Source organism: Solea solea, chromosome 11 (genome assembly GCF_958295425.1).
Source record: "Solea solea chromosome 11, fSolSol10.1, whole genome shotgun sequence".
Classification (NCBI taxonomy): Eukaryota; Metazoa; Chordata; class Actinopteri; order Pleuronectiformes; family Soleidae; genus Solea; species Solea solea.
Genome location: NC_081144.1, coordinates 21,559,770 through 21,579,179, shown reverse-complemented (window position 1 = coordinate 21,579,179; position 19,410 = coordinate 21,559,770). Strand labels below are relative to the sequence as shown.

At 41.5% G+C, this 19,410-nt stretch overlaps 2 protein-coding genes across 2 annotated transcripts in view; one reads left to right on the top strand and one right to left on the bottom strand.

Annotated features, from left to right (window-relative positions):
• Nucleotides 1–8,650, top strand: part of vps13d (vacuolar protein sorting 13 homolog D) — a 45,909-nt gene extending 37,259 nt beyond the window's left edge. The window contains exons 58-70 of the mRNA XM_058641935.1: nt 136–306; nt 796–900; nt 1,194–1,343; nt 1,857–2,006; nt 2,138–2,234; nt 2,328–2,473; nt 3,044–3,178; nt 3,793–3,960; nt 4,096–4,228; nt 5,485–5,680; nt 6,410–6,541; nt 6,632–6,872; nt 7,719–8,650. Of these exons, the coding sequence (XP_058497918.1) occupies nt 136–306; nt 796–900; nt 1,194–1,343; nt 1,857–2,006; nt 2,138–2,234; nt 2,328–2,473; nt 3,044–3,178; nt 3,793–3,960; nt 4,096–4,228; nt 5,485–5,680; nt 6,410–6,541; nt 6,632–6,872; nt 7,719–7,850 (1,956 nt within the window). The 3' untranslated portion in view covers nt 7,851–8,650. The remainder of the gene's footprint in view (nt 1–135; nt 307–795; nt 901–1,193; nt 1,344–1,856; nt 2,007–2,137; nt 2,235–2,327; nt 2,474–3,043; nt 3,179–3,792; nt 3,961–4,095; nt 4,229–5,484; nt 5,681–6,409; nt 6,542–6,631; nt 6,873–7,718) is intronic.
• A 541-nt stretch (nt 8,651–9,191) lies between these two features.
• Nucleotides 9,192–19,341, bottom strand: LOC131469211 (immunoglobulin superfamily member 21-like). Its single transcript, XM_058644155.1, has 10 exons — nt 18,863–19,341; nt 14,060–14,172; nt 13,644–13,765; nt 13,418–13,536; nt 13,019–13,134; nt 11,631–12,156; nt 10,474–10,574; nt 10,051–10,243; nt 9,920–9,949; nt 9,192–9,834 (listed from the first exon to the last, which is right to left on the bottom strand). Exons 1-10 carry the CDS (start codon nt 18,927–18,929, stop codon nt 9,752–9,754), a joined length of 1,470 nt encoding a protein of 489 aa, XP_058500138.1. The 5' UTR covers nt 18,930–19,341; the 3' UTR covers nt 9,192–9,751.
• Between the last annotated feature and the right edge of the window lie 69 nt (nt 19,342–19,410).

Here is a 19,410-nt window from a genome sequence, read left to right as displayed (position 1 = left end):
GTTTTGATGCAAGCCACCAAAACACAGCACAAACAGCATTTAAACAACTCTACTTTAGTTGGTGTATGGGCCTTTGATTTTCTCCACCGCAGTTTTCTTTAGTTTCTCTTACGTACTGTGTCTTATACCTTTCAGGTAAAGGGTGGTGTTGCAGGCCTATATGATGGAGCACAGGTGGTGCTGGGACCAGATTCTGGGCTCATGGATCCTGGTCCCGAGCAGCAGTTCATCAACCAGAAGATGAGACCTGGTTCTGGGGTGCTGTCAGTTCAGGTGCTGCCAGACGGACCCACCCGTGTCCTGCAGGTGAGAATAAGACCATTAAAGCCCAAAAGGAAAAGTATAAATTGTATATTTATGCCTTCATGATGGCAGCACATTTCTGTCTATACATGACTTCCATCCCATTCCTGTAGACACTAAATCCCAGGAATGCCAAAATTAAAAAACATTTGGGACAAAGGTTCACGTGGACTTGGGCTAACTTTTCAATTGTTTTTGTAATGTTTGTCCTTGGGGGTTAGTGTTAAAAGTTCAGCATGTTGCCAAGGTGATTAACCTCTATTAGAGGTGAACCAGCTTCACAAGATCAAAACCTGCAAATCCTGCTTTATAATACAGACCCATGTACTTCCATTGGACATACAGTTTGATTACTTTTTCCTAATATCATGCACTGGAAGTCCGATAACAGAGCCTCTTGTAATAGTAACATCTGTTAAAAGCTAGGATACTATATACATCTCAATCACGATGATAGTCAACCTCACGTTTTCTACTTGTCCTTGTTTGTAGATCAGTGACTGCACCCAGAGGAGAGTGATCCGCAGCTCGTCCAGCACAGAACAGGACCGGAGCAAAGAGGATGTGGAGAAAAAAGAGCCTGAGCAGGAACTGGAGGTAATTACAACCTGTGACTTTCATAAAAAGTCTGTGTCTGACATTCAGAGTCAATAGTTTCATATTGTGTTCAGATATTTCAAACAATTATGCAGCAACATGCTGTGACTTACAATATTTGTGACTGTATGGACATAATTTTACCAAATTATTTGACAAAACGGTTGAATAACAAGTTTATTTTCATACATTTTAAACTATTAACTGCTCCAATATTAAAAAAGTAGGGGCTCAGGCTCATGTAGTGTGTACAGGACATGTCTACAATTATTTCCCTTTGTCTTCATTTGCAGGTGTTGGTGAACTTGGAAGAAGGTCTGGGTGTATCTCTGGTCAGCAAGGTTCCCGAGGAGCTGGTTTTCACCACACTGTCTGGTATCGACGTCCACTTCACACGCACTGCTGCCAATGAGGTGCTGGAGCTCAGCATTCAAAACATCCAGGTGAGCTCACTACAGCTAAGGAAATGTTCAATGTTCATTTTTTACAGTACTGTGCAAAGGTCACAGCAATCAGCTGTGTTTTTGTTATGACTTTTGCACAGTAATGTTCATAACTGCACTCCCTAAAAGAGCAATTCATCATGTATGGCATGTAAAGAAACATCATCCCTTTTGTAAATGTCACTGACAAGTGCATATTGCTGTTCATACAAATACTAAATGTCCTCCTTACATTCAAAGCTCTTCCATTCCTCCCCAGCCTAATTCTTATCTTCACAACTACTCTTACTCTACAATCTTCCTCCTCCGTCCTTCTCATGCTACCCACAGAGCTTTTAGCCGTATAGCTCCTCATCTCTGTAACTCTCTCCAGTTAGCCATACATTATTCTGACTCTCTCCCATCCTCGAATCTCGCCTCTAACAGTTGCCTAATGTTTCATTGTTTTTATTGTTGCTGTATTCGTCACTTAGGAACCTAACCAATCGTTGGTCTGTTGTGCTCTGGTTTCAGGTGGACAACCAGCTGCTTGGTACCACCCAGCCCGTCATGTTGTGTGTCACTCCCAGCTCTGGCGAAAACAGTGTCAATGACATTGGCCCAGCACTGCAGATTAACTCTGTCAAGGTTCCCAGCAACCTCATGCTCACTGATCTCTTCAAGGTGAGAGAGTCACACGCCCTGAATCGCTGCTGTGTTCAACGACAGAGCCTTACACCAATCACAGATGTCTTTATTTTTCATTCTGAGCGGTACATGAATCACGTGACCAATGATCTCTGATGTGTTAACAGCACCTGATGGTGACCGCCCGGCGCTTCACCGTAATCATTGAGGAAAAACTGCTGCTCAAACTGCTCAGCTTCTTTGGATGTGGACAGACACAAGCGGGTGCGTCTTTACTCTTCATATCCGAGTGACGACGCTCTGACTGAATACACTAGTATTGTAACGTCAATGATCATTTTATTTTTTTGAATGCAGAGCTGGAGAAGTTAGACGACATCCATGAGAAGCCCAGTGAAGATGCAGGAACTCCCAAACGTTACTACTTTGAGAACCTGAAGATCAGTCTGCCTCAGGTCAAACTGAGCGTCTTCACCTCTCACAAACTGCCTCCCGATCTCAAGGTACCGCCACATGACCGTTCTCAGTCTTTGAAACTACTTTTCTTCCTTTAGTTTGAAGCTGTGGAATGAGTTGAACGTACAGATATTTATATAGTTTATACTGTAACTTTGCCTGGTGTGGTCATAAACTTTTGATGGACACAGTTGGACAGTTAATATGTGACGTTAATATGTGATAAGCACAAGGCATATCTTTGTAGCAGGTGTTGCAGCATCATGTGCTCTCTGTTACCTCTTAAACTAACTAAGAAAAATAACATACTGTGTATTCAATTCCCTCTAAACACCAAGGGGGGCACTGCAGGATGTGTCCAGCTTTAAATCTGCCCATCTCTCCTAATACACTCAAATAGAGGGCGGAAAATAAAAACACAAATAAACCTAAGAAAAAGAAAATGTACTACATTTGGGTTCAGTTCACATCATTATGTGCAAGTGTCACCTACGACTTACCTGTGGATTAAAGAAAGTTGTGCCACAGCCTCCTGTCACCACAAAAATTTGAGTCTCTTAATTCTTGTTCTTTAATTCACACGTTTCCTGATGTTTGCTCGACATTGTTTGCTCTAGGCTCTGAAAGGCACCCTGGGTTTCCCACTGGTTCGCTTTGAAGACGCCATCATCAACATGTACCCGTTCACCAGAGTGCATCCCTACGAGACCCAGGAGATCATCATCAACGACATCCTCAAGCACTTCAGAGAGGTAAGAACGACACACACTCTCTAAACTCAGTTCCCATTTCCAGTAAAACTACATGTTTGGTCCAGGTTAAGAAAATCCCACTTCATTAATGTCTGTTCTGCTACAAAACTTGATAAAATCATCAAAGAAAAGTACAGTTATATTATATTCAGTTTCTGACAAATGAAAGTCATTTTCCTCAATATTTTACACACTGGACCTTTAAGAAAGTCATTAATTATATTTAGTGCAATTGTATGAGGTAATGACACATGAGTGGGAAAAACTCATTTTAGCCACTTAACAAAATCACTTAATAAGGTCTATTATATGCTGTTTTAAGAATATGTTCACCACCTTTTCTTGCTACTAGGCAGCTCGTTCTGAAGGAAAGGGAAGTTTGTGATATAGTTAGATGTCACAGTTCTTACAAAAAAGAAAGTATGATTAAAAAAGATAAACAGTAAACAATAAACTGTATGTAGGTATATGTGTCCTTTTAATAAATCCATATTTACCTGCTGAACATATCTCTGAACATGTGTGGTCAAGTGTAGACTGTCAGTGTTCTCTCTCTCTCTCTGTGCTGGTTACATTATAATAAAACCTACTGTCCGGTGTTTCCCCGTCTGAAGGAGCTGATGAGCCAGGCAGCTCAGATCCTGGGTTCTGTGGACTTCTTGGGAAATCCCATGGGTCTCCTCAATGATGTGACCGAAGGCGTCTCCGAGCTCATCAAGTACGGCAACGTGGGCGGTCTCATACGCAATGTGACGCATGGCGTGTCCAACTCAGCTGCCAAGGTACAGCGACTTCTCCTCGGACTTGTGCAATAACTGTTTTGGTCACCATATTCAGCTGGTGTTTCAAAATAAGAGCCTAATTATCTAATGATGTGTGAAGCCACTGAGTGCAAACATGGTGTTGTCGTGCGTCAGTTTGCAGGGACTTTATCAGACGGGCTGGGGAAGACCATGGACAACCGGCACCAGAGTGAGCGAGAGTACATCCGATACCACGGAGCCACCAGTGGAGAGCACCTTGTAGCAGGAATCCATGGACTAGCTCATGGTACAGCTTTGACTCATTGCAGTTTTCAGTTGCTATCAGTGATGCTGACTTTTAGCTAATTTCCTGTATGTTGCTGCCGCTCCTGTGCAGCATCAGATAAGGTTGGACAAATATCTTAGAATACATAAAACCAAAGCCATTAGTGTTCAAAACGGATACATTCAGTTTCGCCCCCTCCTCCCCAGACTCGGGACTCTAGTGGGTTTCTGAAAGATAGAAACAAAGAGTTTTACCCCGTGCTACACTATGTTCATGCACATAACGATACACATATTAACTGTCTCACCACCTTTTCCATCTATATTTATATCAGGGCTGAAGTCAGACATTGTGTTACCTCAGCTTTGCTTCCCTCCTTTTGATTTGAAATAAATCTATAATTCAAGTTCTCAAAACTAAACCCCTTCTTCTGACGCTAACTCAACCCAGTGTCTAAATTTGAAAAATGACAACAAGTGGGCTGAGAGCTGAGTGAGGGAGAGTGGGGAGCAATGTAGTGAAAGGGAGGAGCCTGGAACAATGAACCTCGCACTTATTCGACAGTTAAGAGGGGGATCGAAGCATGTGCCAGTAAAGCAAGAGTGGACGAAGCAAACCAGTGGCAACATTTGAATGCAGTAGCTGCTGTTTGTATCATTTCAATACCTAATACATTAAACTGTGAAGATTTGTACCTGGAGCAGCCTAATAACATCACAACACACACTTATACACTGGATTCCTCCTAAAAAAAGGACTTTGAAATACGCTGGTCGGAATGTAGTTGTTAATTCAGACTTTTGAGTGTGATTAAAAAATGTGAATTATTGATATTAACTGTTCCACATCAGCAAAATCAAAAAAAGGATTGTTTTGAAAGCCCTGTTCAAATATATATAGTGTATATAGGCAGATCACTCGTATTAAATCCGTTCAGATTAAAGTGCAGCAAATGCATAGTACAGTACATTACACACACAGCTAGTACACAAGTACAGTAAACATTCTGTACATGAACTAATCCTCAGCGTGTAGGATTTAGCGTGCGCTGCTGTATTCCAGCAATAATTAATACAGTACATGCTGTGCTGTGTCAGCGGGCAAAGGATATTAATCCAAATCTCCCACAGTTCACACTGTGTTCATCGCTCGTCACCGCGCTGTATAATCTCACCTCTGATTCTGAAAAGCTGATCTCCTCAGTGATGATTTCAGAGTTCAGTCCACCTGTCAAGTTTGTGTGTCCTCTAAAAAAAATAAGCTCTCTTGTTTCCCAGGTATCATCGGTGGAATGACGAGCATCATCACGTCTACAGTGGAGGGGGTGAAGACGGAGGGCGGAGTCAGTGGCTTCTTCTCAGGCTTAGGTAAAGGTCTGGTTGGAACTGTCACCAAACCAGTGGCCGGAGCGCTGGACTTTGCATCAGAGACGGCTCAGACGGTGCGAGACATGGCGAGTCTCAGTAACCACAGGTGGGTGGAGTCTATTATGTCATGTACTGTCATCGTGGAAGATTATAATATGCAACTTGTTCCTGCTCCAAAGAAGCTGAAAATCAGTGAATGCAGGTTTTTGTAATGTGTGAAAAGTAAACATAATATTTTCTTCCTTTACTGTTCACTTTATATTATGTCTCAGCTTTATGTTTTATGTTTTTTTGTTCTATCTCTCCACTTGTCCCTTTCTCATGGACATGAAATCTCAAGCACAACCTGAAAATGTCCTCATTTAACGTCAACATTTTGTTTTAAAGGCTGTGATTTGTGACAAAACCTACACATAATTAAAAAAAAAAAAAAAGTTCTTCAAAATATTAGCTGCGATTTTAACCAGAGGAAGAATAATGGGAATGTTTACAAAGGTAAAGAAAAGACAAACGCAGTAATGCAACATTATTTATATATTATATCCTGATAATAAATGTGGATGCATGTAACTAGGACAGGGTAACTACACCCTGAGTACCAAAGGGAGGACCCGACTATAACTAGTGTTAATAATCAAACCCCAACTTTAACTTTTATCAGTCAAAGCTACTATTCAGAAAATCACAACTACTTCAGAAAGTAGGATTTTCTCCATGTCAATGCTCAGTCTTCCAAAATCAACAGGTCACAAAGGTGGTAACTGAATCTTCTCTGCTTCTCTGCTCTGTCCCTGTACGTGTTGTGTTGTTGCTGCGCTGTTGCTGCGCTGGTCAGGCTGAGCGTGCAGCGTGTCAGGAAGCCCCGCTGCTGTAAAGGACCTCAGGGTCTGCTGCCTCGATACTCTGCCATACAAGCTGAGGGTCAGGAGCAGCTCTTCCGCCTCACTGACAACATCCACTCAGAGTTGTGAGTCTCTTGAACCGATCGTAGACTAACGCACCGATTACTTGCGCGTCCGCCGCTCCGATACCGACTGTGTCCATTTCCCCACAACAGCTTCATCGCCGTGGAGCTCATCGACAGCTACTGTGTCCTCATCTCCTCCAAAGTGGTCTACTTCCTGAAGCCAGGGGACTATGTGGACAGAGAGGCCATCTTCTTGGAGGTCAAATACGACGACCTGTACCACTGTCTCGTCTCTAAGGATCATGGGAAGGTGTATGTGCAGCTCACCAAGAAGGCTGAGAGCACGGGCAGTGGTGTGGCCATTCCTGGCCCTTCCCACCAGAAACCCATGGTGAGACATTTTTTAGACCCTCTCATTGACTCATTTCATCAAGGAAATCTGATGTTTCAGTAACATAACAGTATTTTTGAAGCATTTTTTCAGATTTTTCCAGCAAAAAAAAATGTTGTAAACCACTCACTGTCCTACACCCAAATCCATAAAGATAACAAGCATTTTTCAGCTCCTGGGTAAACAGGAGCTACTGGACTATGGCTGCCTAGTTTGGTAAATTTGTGTCACTTAAGTCATTCCTAATGAATTTTTCCAGCCATTTAACTTGAAAAATAAAGCATTTGCACTTTCTGGTGGATGCAGCAGTGGATGCACAACTCCCATTTGCTGTGATTTAAAATTGTTGATTTTCTCCACGTGCTTTGGTGCAGGAAATGAGCAGTTTATGTTGAGTTTCCAGAAAAAAAATAGTTTAGTTTCCAGACCTAATAGGCGGTCTAACAAGACATTCTTAAGATAGACATAGATTTGGCTAAATCTGATTTGCCTTGTGTCCCAGCTGTCAGGCGAGAGAGTCAAAAGCTGGGCCCAGGAGACGATGGCCGCCCTGAACTCCCCCTTTATCATTTACACGTGTTACAGGGTTAATTTTGCAATAAAAAAATATTTAATTTAATCATTAAGTGACAGTAGCTCAGTGTGGATCAGTAGGTAGTGAGCATTGACAGTAGGTGGTTCAATCCCTGGCAATCCCCACAATGATGTTTGATAGAAAATAGTGCTTTTATGTTTTAATGTGTGTTTTAAGTGATCATAAAAACTATTCGCCGTTACATTGATATGTTAGTGTTACGATATGAGGTTGTTGACAGTGTCAGTGTCATGTGACAATGCCTTCCACAGGTCCACGTGAAGAGCGAGAGTCTCGCGATCAAAATATCTCAAGAAGTCAACTATGCCAAGAGTCTGTACTACGAGCAGCAGCTCATGCTGCCTGCCACCGACAACGAGGACTATCTGCTGCTCGAGTCCTGATTGTCCGATTACTGACTTTTTCTGAAAATGTCGGGGAGGTAACAATTTTTATTTATTTTGTAGAGAAAATAAATGTTTTTAAAAGTGTTTGACATTATGCAATTAAGAGACTAGATGCTCGTTCTAGTCACGTGTACATGCAGAAGCACTCATGCAAAGGCAGTGGTAGTTTGACTGTGTATGTATAGCAAACAGCTCTAAGGTGTTTCTCTGCTGACACACGTCCTTACATGCGCCATGTGTTTGTGAATAGACAGAAATGTAAATAGAGTCACACGGCAACACTATAAAGCAGTGTACATAGTGTATTAATTAAGAAGTATATTATGGAATAATGGCGGAAGCTAAAATGTGAAATGTAACAAAACTGCCTTTACTACTCTATTTTGTGTATGAGAGTAAATGTGGGTTGGGTGGGTTGGTGGGTGGTTGGGGGCGGGGTCGCGAATTGCACTGACACAAGCAGGGGTTGGGACCTGCAGCTCACTGCCTCACATGATCTGGAGCTGTCCATCACTGTCTCTCTGCCTTTTTACAGCCACACACCTCGCGCTCTGAGAGTCTCTACTTTTATTTAGCAAGCCCTTTTTTAAAAATAAAAAAAATAATAATAATAATGTTTGTAGCCAGACTTCACTCTTAACGCTTTTGGTTTGGGTTTTTGGTGTCGGATGAGATTTTTCAGTTTGAAATGTGTGCTTCAAAGAGGAGGAGGAGGAGGAGGAGCCTCAGTCTGTGATTCTGTAAAATAACACACATGGACACTTGCTTTAAAATAAACCAACACCACTGCAGCAACACACTGTGTGAGAGTGTTATTGCCAAGCATCTAAACAGATGTATAGGTATTTATTTATATGCTAGTGTTTGGGTTTTAGCTTGTACGGCTGTTTTATCATCACCAGGTATTAGGATTTGATTTTTTTCTCTCATTTATAAAAGTCCAGCTTTTGTTCAATAGTCACCGTCACATGGAACCATCAAATATCAACTAACTATTGTTCTTTTAATTGTCAGAGAACATCAACCAATCCAAAATGGAAGAATTATCACAAAAAGTGTGGTTGTTTGAAATAAATATTAATAATAACATATATTCCAATAAGAATATAATGGGAACATTTGGTAAATTGATTTCTTTTTGTAAAAGCCATCGAGAGTATAAACATTGAAGTGTAACTTTTTATTTCTTCATTTATATTTTCTTTTATAGCCTGGTTTTATTTTAGTAGAATAACCTGTTTTGAATATTTCTTCCATGCAACATGCCACAAGAAATAATGTTGAGTTTGAACAATTATTTTATTTATTTATTTCATATAAATACAGTTGTCAGCAAAATGTTGTAACTGGAAATCCATGCTGACCTTAAACGGTAAAAATAATTTGGAGCTTTCCCCAAATTAGAGCTCCATCATTTTAAAGCAGGAAACACTGATCTCGACGTAGCTTCACGGTTCATAAAGCTGGTCCTGCTTCAGTTCAATAGACACGATTTTGGTCCCCAAGTAAAAATAATTGGAAAGGAATATTATAAGGATGCTGTCTTTGGGAGTTTGTGATGAAGGAAAGCCAAAATAAAGGCCCAAACAATCCTGGACCTAACTTTGGTCCTCATGAGGACTTGTGGTCCTGACATGGTCAACAGAGTTTTTTTGAAGACAAAAATTGTGTACATATGCACTCTACATCCAGAAACTTCCTTTTCAGTCAGAGACATGTTGTACAAGATCTGTTCATGTCTCGCGTTCAGGTCGTACTGCACCTTAAATATTCCTGTTGCTGCTAACAGCAGGATGGAGGTACTGTAAGTGGGATGGGCCTGTTATCGAAGAGCTGGTGCCACAGGTAGATGTCGGTGCAGGTGCTGAGTGGAGCAGCAGCAGCAGCAGAGTCTTGAGTCACGTCAGCTCACTGACAAAGCACAGCAGCGGCAGCATGGACGTTAACGTCAGGGAACACAGGCGAATCCCCACGTCCTTAGCTGCACAAATAACAAAGAGATTACACAGTTTTTGCTATGACAGACATGTAAAAAGTTAATAAAGTTAACGGCGGCATAGACCTACCGATCAATTGTTTCTTCATTCTTGGGTTCTCTGCAAAAGCAACACAACATAAATGCAGCATCTACATACTGGACGCACACTGGGTAAAATGATAAATGCTGAGGTCAAAATGCTTCCACAAACAAACCCACCAAACAAAATGAGGCGGGTGTGAGTGTCCGTGGAGCCCAGAGGATTCTGGGCCATGCAGCGGAACATGGAGCCATTGAGATCGGCGGGGACTCTGTCCAGGACGAGCTGTCTGCCGCGGTGCTCCTCTCGACCGTCCAGCAGGCGTCCACCGACCATGGTCCAGGTGAACATGGGCTCAGGGAAGACCTCGCTCTGCAGAGGGAAACCAGAATGAAGAGTCCGATACATGTGCGGCTCACATAGACCAGAGCCCTGCAAAGTTACTACACTCTACACAGTTACAACCGTCAGGTAAAGAAATCAATATTGCTGACCAGGAGGACAGAGCTCAAACAGCGGTAAGTAGAGTACCTTAACAAATCATATCCTTGAAATTGTAACGACACACTGGTGATATTTCACTGTGTCTGTGTGAAACTCACTGCCGAAGGTCCCAGCTGGTAGTCCTGGACTGTGATGAGCACCGTGTCTCCCACCTTGGCCCTGCTGGGGCTCATGGATAGTTTTGGTCCTCGTGGAGCAGCTGGTTGAAAAATACACGCGCACATTGGACAGTTTTTGGACAATAAGACAACACTACTGTATATGAATAACAGAAAAGTCATCATAGTACGTGGTTGTCCACATTTCCAGGTTCTATCCACCCGCTCCGAAGAGATTCTCTACACGTCCAACACCTCTTCATGTAACTATAAACCAGCTGAAGGCTCAGTCTGACTTAGTCACTGTTTACTGTTCCCACTTCATTTTGATTTAATTGTAACCTTGAATTTCTAGCTGCAGTCTGTTCTTTGATGGGCATTTTTTTTTTTTTTTAATGAGCCAGACATTTATGTGTTGTGTCTGGTTGCTAAATTGTGAATCACCATGGCAGACGATGACTGCTCTCCCACGCGCGCGTCGAAGTACTGAGAGAAAACGGGAAAAAGGCAAGCTCCACGTCTCACTTTCAATTTTGCGCAATTACATTTCAACATACCAGAGAGCTGTTAAGGTTGCTAGAATGGATTATATATGCCCAGACCCTCTTGAGACTTTGAAATTGTCTAAAAATCTACTTTGTGTCTGACTTTTATTGTGTTGTGTGTTTTGCAGGTGGTGCAATATATGGTATTTCTATTGTCTGCTGCTGTTTTATTGATGTGATGATGTACAGCACTTTGGTTGTGTAATGGTGCTTTTCCATTATACAGTTCTCGCAGTTGTACCCGGCTCGACTGTACCCGGTTTGGTTTCAGTCACATGGTTTTCCGTCGACGGGGTTGTCATAGTACGGCTGCACGACAACTTCCTGCATGACCGGAGCACAGACTCAGTCTGACACATTTCCACGCTAAATGTTGGAGATTAACGCATGTTTCGGGTTTCCAGTGAAGGCACTCTCTGACCAATCAGTGGTCGGTCACTTTGGACTTATTTTATTGCATAGTATTGGCTCAACTCGCTTGAAGCTAGAATTGTATCGTGAAAAAGCAGCAGAAACGTGCTTTATCAATACTTTTTGACTTGTGGGAAGTTGTACTGCGGACATAATATTTGAGATTGGAAACAATTCTGTAAATTTAGCAGAATGACTCACCCAGTGTGACCTCAGCCTGCATGGGCATGGACAACGCAGGGTGGCTGACCTCGCAGCTGAACAGAGCATCGTTGTCCAGCTGGGGGTTAAGCCTCCAGGTCAGCATGGCTCTCACCTCCATGGTGCCATCGACTGCTGGCTGCTGCCGGTGCTGAAAGTAGTAGAGTGGGTCACTGCTCTGGACCCAGCGGGGAAACTCTCGGCTCACCACCGTTTCAGGGATCATTTCAGTGGTCGGCTCGGGGCTGGACTCTGACCCCTGCTCCTGAGCCTGTTCCGAGCCAACGTCGGGGCCATCTTGGCCCAGCTGAGCCAGTTTCCCCTCTTCTTTCAGCAGGGACATGGACTTTTGGAGTTTAGTGTCATCAAGGTCTTGACTGGTGGGAACCTCAGAAATCCAGTTCCCCATCTTGCGTTGACCCTGTTTCTTTTCTTGACTTGGTTTCTTGTTTTGGACTTCCACTGAGGAGAAATTCTGGGAAGACGGCAGCACATCTATAAGCTCACCGTCCCTTTTAAAGTGCACCTGAAAGTTGGAGACAAAGGTGGATGAGCTCGACAAAAACAGTGGAAGAACATTTTCTAAGATATTACATAGTTGTATGTGTCATGGCTGACTTTATAGCAAGGATTGCTAACTTAACTAAAGCGATGCCAACTTCACGATGTGTTGTTGTTGGGTTTTTGGATGTTAAACCTTCTCTAGCATGGCTAACACTCAACTTTGAGTCTGGAAAGGGGAGTTGATCTGTCAACAGAGAAAAAACCAAACCCTTGGCAGAATTGGCTGCGTTCACCCAGGCTAAGTCTTCTCTGGATTTGCAGGTGTATACAGTGCATATGCACACATCCCTGTGACCCCTTCATATGAATCACTAATAGATTTTGGAAAAAGGTCACAGAGGACACAGCTCAAAGCTCTAAATGGCTTTTTCAGACTTGAGTCTGCAGCAAGCATCGATTGAAGACATTGGATTTGTTGTCTGTAGCAGAATTTGATTTAAAGAATTTAGTTCAATCATATTGAGGTCCACACATCGGCGTAGTCGCTAGCACTGTTGCCTCGCAGCAAGAAGGTCCCTCGTTCAAATCCTGGTTTGATCGAGGGCCATTCTGTCCTGAAAACATGGATAGGTTTATTGAACACTCTGTAGGTGTGATTTTGAAAGTAAATGGTATATCTTCATATATGTTTGCTTTGTAATGGACTGTCTGACCTGTCCAGGCTGTACCCCGCCTTTCACCCTACAGTATGTCTGCTGGGATAGGCTCCAGTGACCCGCGACCCTCATGTGGAGGATAAAGCGCTAGACGAGTGACGAATGGGAGGATTATGAAGCGTCCCTTCCTCGCCCCAAAAAGACAAAGAATAAAAGGCTCTATCTCACCACGGGAGCTGGCTTTGCTCCAGTGACTACGCAAACCAGAGTGAAGTTCTGGGCCTCGTAGCGGCTGAAAGGAGCTTGAGCGTTGGCTGCTACCAGAGAAATTGAGTTGGGAGGTACTGCAGAAAAAAAACAACAGCAGAGACAAGTAAAGTATGTTCTCAATATTCTTAACTTTATGATTTAATCGTGCTCAGCTTTGACTGTTCTCTCTTTAAAAGCATCCGCAGCTTAGAAAGAAGGACCAGCAGGCTACGACAGCAGACAAGGTGTGTACTTTTACTACTTGTAACTGATGAGTATTTGTATAATAACTGCATAGGTAATAAAAAAGTGTACACTGTGAAACCTTGAGTTATAAACTTTCAAAAGTTCATCCTCTTCCATCCCTGGAACACATACCGATGACAGCGAGGGTGATGCTGCCAGAGGCTAGAAAGACTTTGTCTCTGGAAGTTTTGTCATAGATCCCGACATGACACTCGTACAGTCCGTCATCCTCCATCTGGACCTCAGGAACCCTGTCCGTATAAAAACGAGTAGATTTGCCAACTGTTAATGCTGAACAACTCTGACCCTGAAGGAATTGAGTGATACATGGATGTCGTGCAGTAGAGGCTCGTCTTACCGCACAGTTGACTGGTAGACCAGGTCTTCCTCTCTGCGGCTGTCCTCCATGTGGGAGTGGCTAGTGTTGTAAATGGCATCATAGGTGAAAATCTTCTGCTTGGCACCGCCTCCTTCCATCACCTGAGACAGTGAGATTTAACGTTTATAAGCGTCACATTGTAGTGGACATTAGAAGCCAACTTTAACTCTAAGTGAATTATCCTCTTTGGCAGGATAAATGCTAATTGTCACCGCCCACAAATGCTACCCTCAGTCAGGTCTGCTAGCTTTGCGTGACGGCCTGTTTTCAGGTAAAGGACGCAGCACACAAATGATGTTACATCAATTCTCTTCATGAGGAACTTCATGAGGAGCTTTAAGTTCCAACACATGCATAGAATTTAAAAAAAGATGTTGTTTTCCATGCATGCTCACCTGAAACCACACAATCTCTCGGAGTTTGCCGTCGGTCTGGAAGTTGCACTTGAGAGTGACTGTGTCTCCGATGACGACGGGAGGAAGAGGTTCAGTGGAAACGGTTAAATAACCTGCCAAACGGAAAAGACAAGGACACTATTCTGAATGAGTTCTTAGTCATTTCATACTTTACTCTTTTTTTTTAAAAAAAAAGTGAACTATAGCAGCCCTAGTGGGCCGTGGCGGTAGTGCAGGGGGGCAATGAAATATGTTATATTATATTACTGTAAAATAATGTTAAATTCAGAAATGTGAATTCAACCCAGTCTTTTCACACACCAGTAGTGAACACACACACAAGTGCACAGCACTTATCTGCATCTGGGGAGCAATGGGGATTGGGTGCCTTGCTCAGAGGCAATCCATCCTGGGATTTGAACCAGCAATCTCCCAGTTAGAAGACCAGTTCCTTTCCTCTTCCCCATGTATGATAGATTTTAATACATACTTATATAAAGCCTGATATACCAGACCTAATATAGCAGGTAACATATGTATATATATATATATATATGTGTGTGTATATATATATATATATATATACGTATATATGTATTTGGCAATATTGTGAGATTGTATCTGTAAGTATCCAGTGACAAATCTTAAAAATAAATGAGCTGTATTCTGCAGACACTGGTGATGATGATGTCATTTTATTTTTCTAGGAAAATGAGGATCTGAACAGCTGTGCCTCGCAGCAAAGGGAGAGCGTTTCTTTTTTGTTAATGTTGCAGGGTTTTTTTTAGACAAAGGTAACACAAACGGGAACACGACAAAGGTCAGAATAAAAAACAACAAACATCCAGAACTTTACAGGAACAGATTGCACCTGGAAACAGACAAACAAAATGTGTTTTAACCCAGTTAAACTGGGTTAAAACACAGTTTTTTTTAAATTGTGTGTGGGAAATGTGTGTGAAAACATCAACTATTTCTTTATGATGGAACGGCATAGCCATAGAACTCAAGTCCCTAATAAAGCAGCATCACATGGTACATATAATATGATTTTGTCAGACAATGTGTAATATGATGACTTTGAAACCTTGAAATTATACAACAAGAAATAAAAAAAAGAGGGGCTTAACGTTTGAATAACGTTGGATCAAGCGTTTGCTGTGTGGACTTTTCCTTGAAATGCTCCAGAAACATTTTAATATGGACTTTATGGCTAAAAGCTGAGCCTGACCCTCACACACAGGCAGCTCACAGCTCTCTGCTCACTTATTCTAATCCCCATATGCAACAGCATTTACACCCGGGCCGAGAGTTACGCGTTGATGTGCTGTGACCACTGGGATTCAGCGGGTTAATGCAATTTGCAAAGTCTTCAAGTGCACAAACGTGCGACGACTGACCCACAAAACACACACACAAAGCACATGTATGGACAGGCAGAAGAGAGAAATTCATAAACATGACTTGTTGCTAAGCAACGTCAAACAATTACTGTGAAAAATTCACTTAGGGCCATGTGGAGTTTAGACAAAATATTGGATTTGAGTCGTATATATATATATATATATATATATATATATATATATATATATATATATATATATATATATATATATATGTATATACATATAATATTGTATATGTGATTAAAAAGTACTGTGTATACAATTGTATATACAACACATTTTGTGAGACAGAGTATCGCATAATATTGGGTTTCAAATATATTACACTGATTATTACAGTAAATAAACAATATAGTAATAGTTTGGTGATCATTTTTTATCATAATGAAGTAATATTATGCTAATAGCATGTTCTTTCCTTAGCGATCACCAAGGAACAGCCTAATTTTATTATGTAATAGGGTTATTATTAAAGCATTTTAATGTGAAGGTATTACTTTGATGATAATGTATATTGTTGTTGTTACTACACTGGGAATTGCATTAGAAATAAGATGATATTTTATTTTAAATTAACAGTTACATAACTAATGATCACCGTGTTGTTACTGTAATGTAAAGTGTTACCAAACTGGGATTTGGTATAATTTCACATGTAAATATGTATGTGATACAAGCACATGTGATTCTCAGATTATGGTCTGTCGAACTGTGTCAGATTTTACACATGGTATAATTTCACATGCTGTCTTTTCACACGGGGATATTTGATTTATATCCGTGTGCGTGTGCACGTGTCCTGTCGCTTTAAAGGGACAGAGACAAAAATCTGCCCAGGAGCAAGTGCAGCAGGTGTGTATGTGTGTGTGTATTTGCTTTATAATGTCCACGAGCGGAATGACTGAGACACTGCGGTGTCCTCTGTTATCACGGTCAGCCTGACCTCCTCTAACACTGGCCTGCGCTGCAGGGGCGTCAACCCCGTCCACAGATTATTTTCCCCATGTTTTTCCCCTCTTAATCCTCGCTCCAGCTTTTTCATTCACAGAGCAAACCCATTTGCCAATCTCTGTTCTCTCTCTCTCTCCCCACACACACACACACAGAGATTAACACATATCAGAATAACCATGAAGTCCACTTGATTCATTATGTCCTGCCTGTTGTCGACAGCAATCACTGAAGTGAAGTGAAGCATATTTTGAGATTGAGATTAAGAGAAACAGCATTGTGTATATATTTCATTAAGGTTTGGCCGCTCGTCGCGGTCCGACTTACTTTGACCAACAGAAAGGACAATTCAACAGCTTAGCCTTTTAGAGAGGGCTATATATAATCAGTTACATAATCAGTTCATCGCTCTATAATCAATTTTGGATTAATCACTTAAACCAGAGGTTTCAAACTCGTGGCCCCCTACAAGTACTTTACTCAATATCAAGTTATAATGAAAACATGGCAAAACAAACCTTGTTTACTGCAATTAAAATAATAATAATAATATTATTAATATAAAGTACACTTTTACAATATACTGTATATGATTGTGTTTAATGTTATGTTGTGTTCATTATTTATTTTACTTCGTTCATGTCTCTGTTCTGATATTTATACATTTATTTTGCACACTTTTTTTAATTGTGTAAGTGTACACAATTAAAACGTGTTTATGATGCAAAATAAGTATATAAATATCAAATGTGCTCATCACACACTCATAGTCCATATCGCTTGTGTTATGATGTAATTCATTATTTAATTGAATTTGATTTGATTTCTGTCTCTTTTCGATATTCGATTTCGATTTATTTTGCGTCCTAGATGTGTTTTTATTGTGAAGGGGTGCATCATTCCATGTGGAAACAAACACTTTTACTTTGAAATTCTGTGAAATATCATCAAGAATATCTTTATTACAATATCATGATGGAATATTTTTAAACTCATGTTGCCCACTCCCTACTGAGCAGATGTTTTTTCCCCCCAATTTCTTCTCTAGACCGACCCCCTCTTGAGCAGACTGGATGCTCTTCGGGCCCCAGGTCATGTGACTTTCACACCCCTGACTCAGAAGGAAACAGAAGGGCCCTCTGAGGGACAAAATGTCATTATTAAACAACACTTTCACATGTTTTTTTTGGTCATAAAACGCTGGTCTTTGTGCGTGAGGAGCACATTTCCTCAGACTACCGCAGACTCCTCCTTTGCTCTCAGTGGAAAGGCCTGCGGCGTCTGCGGCGTCTGCTGCTGCTGCTGCTGCTGCTGCTGCTGCTGCTGCCTCAGATCTGTGTTTTGCAGCATTAATAATCTAAACTCTAGACAGGAGCTTCTAAGATCATAGACGGAACATCTGTGATTTCAGCCCTGGGATTAACATCCGTGCACTTTGTGGTGCAGGGACGAGCATTTAATCATTTTAAAGAACAGATTACCTTGAGCAATACGAGTCAAAAGTCAGACAATGTTTATTTTTTTTTTCTCCTCCCCAAGGTGAAACGGCATTAGGTAACTTAGCTGATCTCCGCTGTTGTGATGGCAGGCATTTAATAAAGCTCGGGTTCTAAGGAGGTCAGTGTTTTATGTACTCCACGTTGAATGCTCAGAATGTTTATTTCTGTCACCTTTTCTTTCCGTTTCCTAGCAGCTGCTGGCACCCACTGAATTCAATTACATATTAGCTGCTATGATTAATTACCATACTTTAGCACATACGTTGGATTTAGGGACTTTAGAAAACTAATTTAAATGCATTTTTAGCCACAGCTCAGTTTCTATCAGTGGACAGAATAGACTTAGTTGTTGTGACATGGCTTTAGTATTGAAATTCAAACATTGTATGACGACTCCTCTTCACTGAAGTTCAAAATAAAGTCCAGTTGGAGACGATTAGATTTTCTTAGAAGACCAAGGAAAAGGGTTAAAGGTCATCCCTCGTCCACATATTTTAAGGAAAAATTCATGCAACAGAGCAATCTACAAAACTCAAATCAGATTTGCAGGATTCCTAAACTCAGGACCCACAGACTGTGAATGAGATAGTTTTATGTGTTATATGTAATTAATTTACCAAATATCTCTTGAAAATTGATTTGTTTAACAAATTCAAAACAACATAGGTGTAAATGAGTCACTACATTATGCATAATTTGTGGTCTGGTCCCCATGTAGAAAGTTTTGGAAACAATGATGTAGATATAATGATAAAGTCTTGTTAGCGTCATAAATCATCACCTTTCAAATGAACTAGAAATAAAATAGAATCCTAACACACTAAAACACAAAAACACATCTGTCACTGTCCCATAACTGTTTCCACACTGAACTTTCCACGCTGCCCTGCTCTGCACTTCGTTCACACAGTGTGGGTCATCGTGGGATGGACATCGTGGACACTCACCGGCTGTTGGACGAGCAGAGAGGAGGAGGAGGAGGAGGAGGAAGCAGAGGCTGAGCAGAGCTGTCATCTTGATGGATTCTGCTGCTCACATCTTCATCACAGCAGAGGACGACAGCAGCGTTTCCCTGACCATCCTTCACACTGACACTGCCTCGCTCTGATGCTCAGGGTAAAGGATTACAGCAGGGCTCTCTCTCCCTCTCCCTCTCTCTCTCTCTCGCTCTCTCTCTCTCACACTCTCTGTCTGTGCAGCCAACTGACTTTTATCCGTCTTTTCAGGCCATTGCTGCTGGGGGCGGGGATTGAGGTGGAACATGTTTATTTTCCGCATAACTGATGCAACATAGGAGAAGCCATCAAGAGGTCAGCAGCTGTTTACATTAAGAACACATGTTTAGATGATGATGAGATTCATCATCAGGTCTGATGAGCCTGAGCCATCTGTGGAATTTTTCCTTTTCCTTGGTCTATTTTAGAACTAGTTTTTTACAACTCTACTACTCTGTTTATTTCAGTCCATAAAAAGAAAGTTAAATACCACCAGGCAG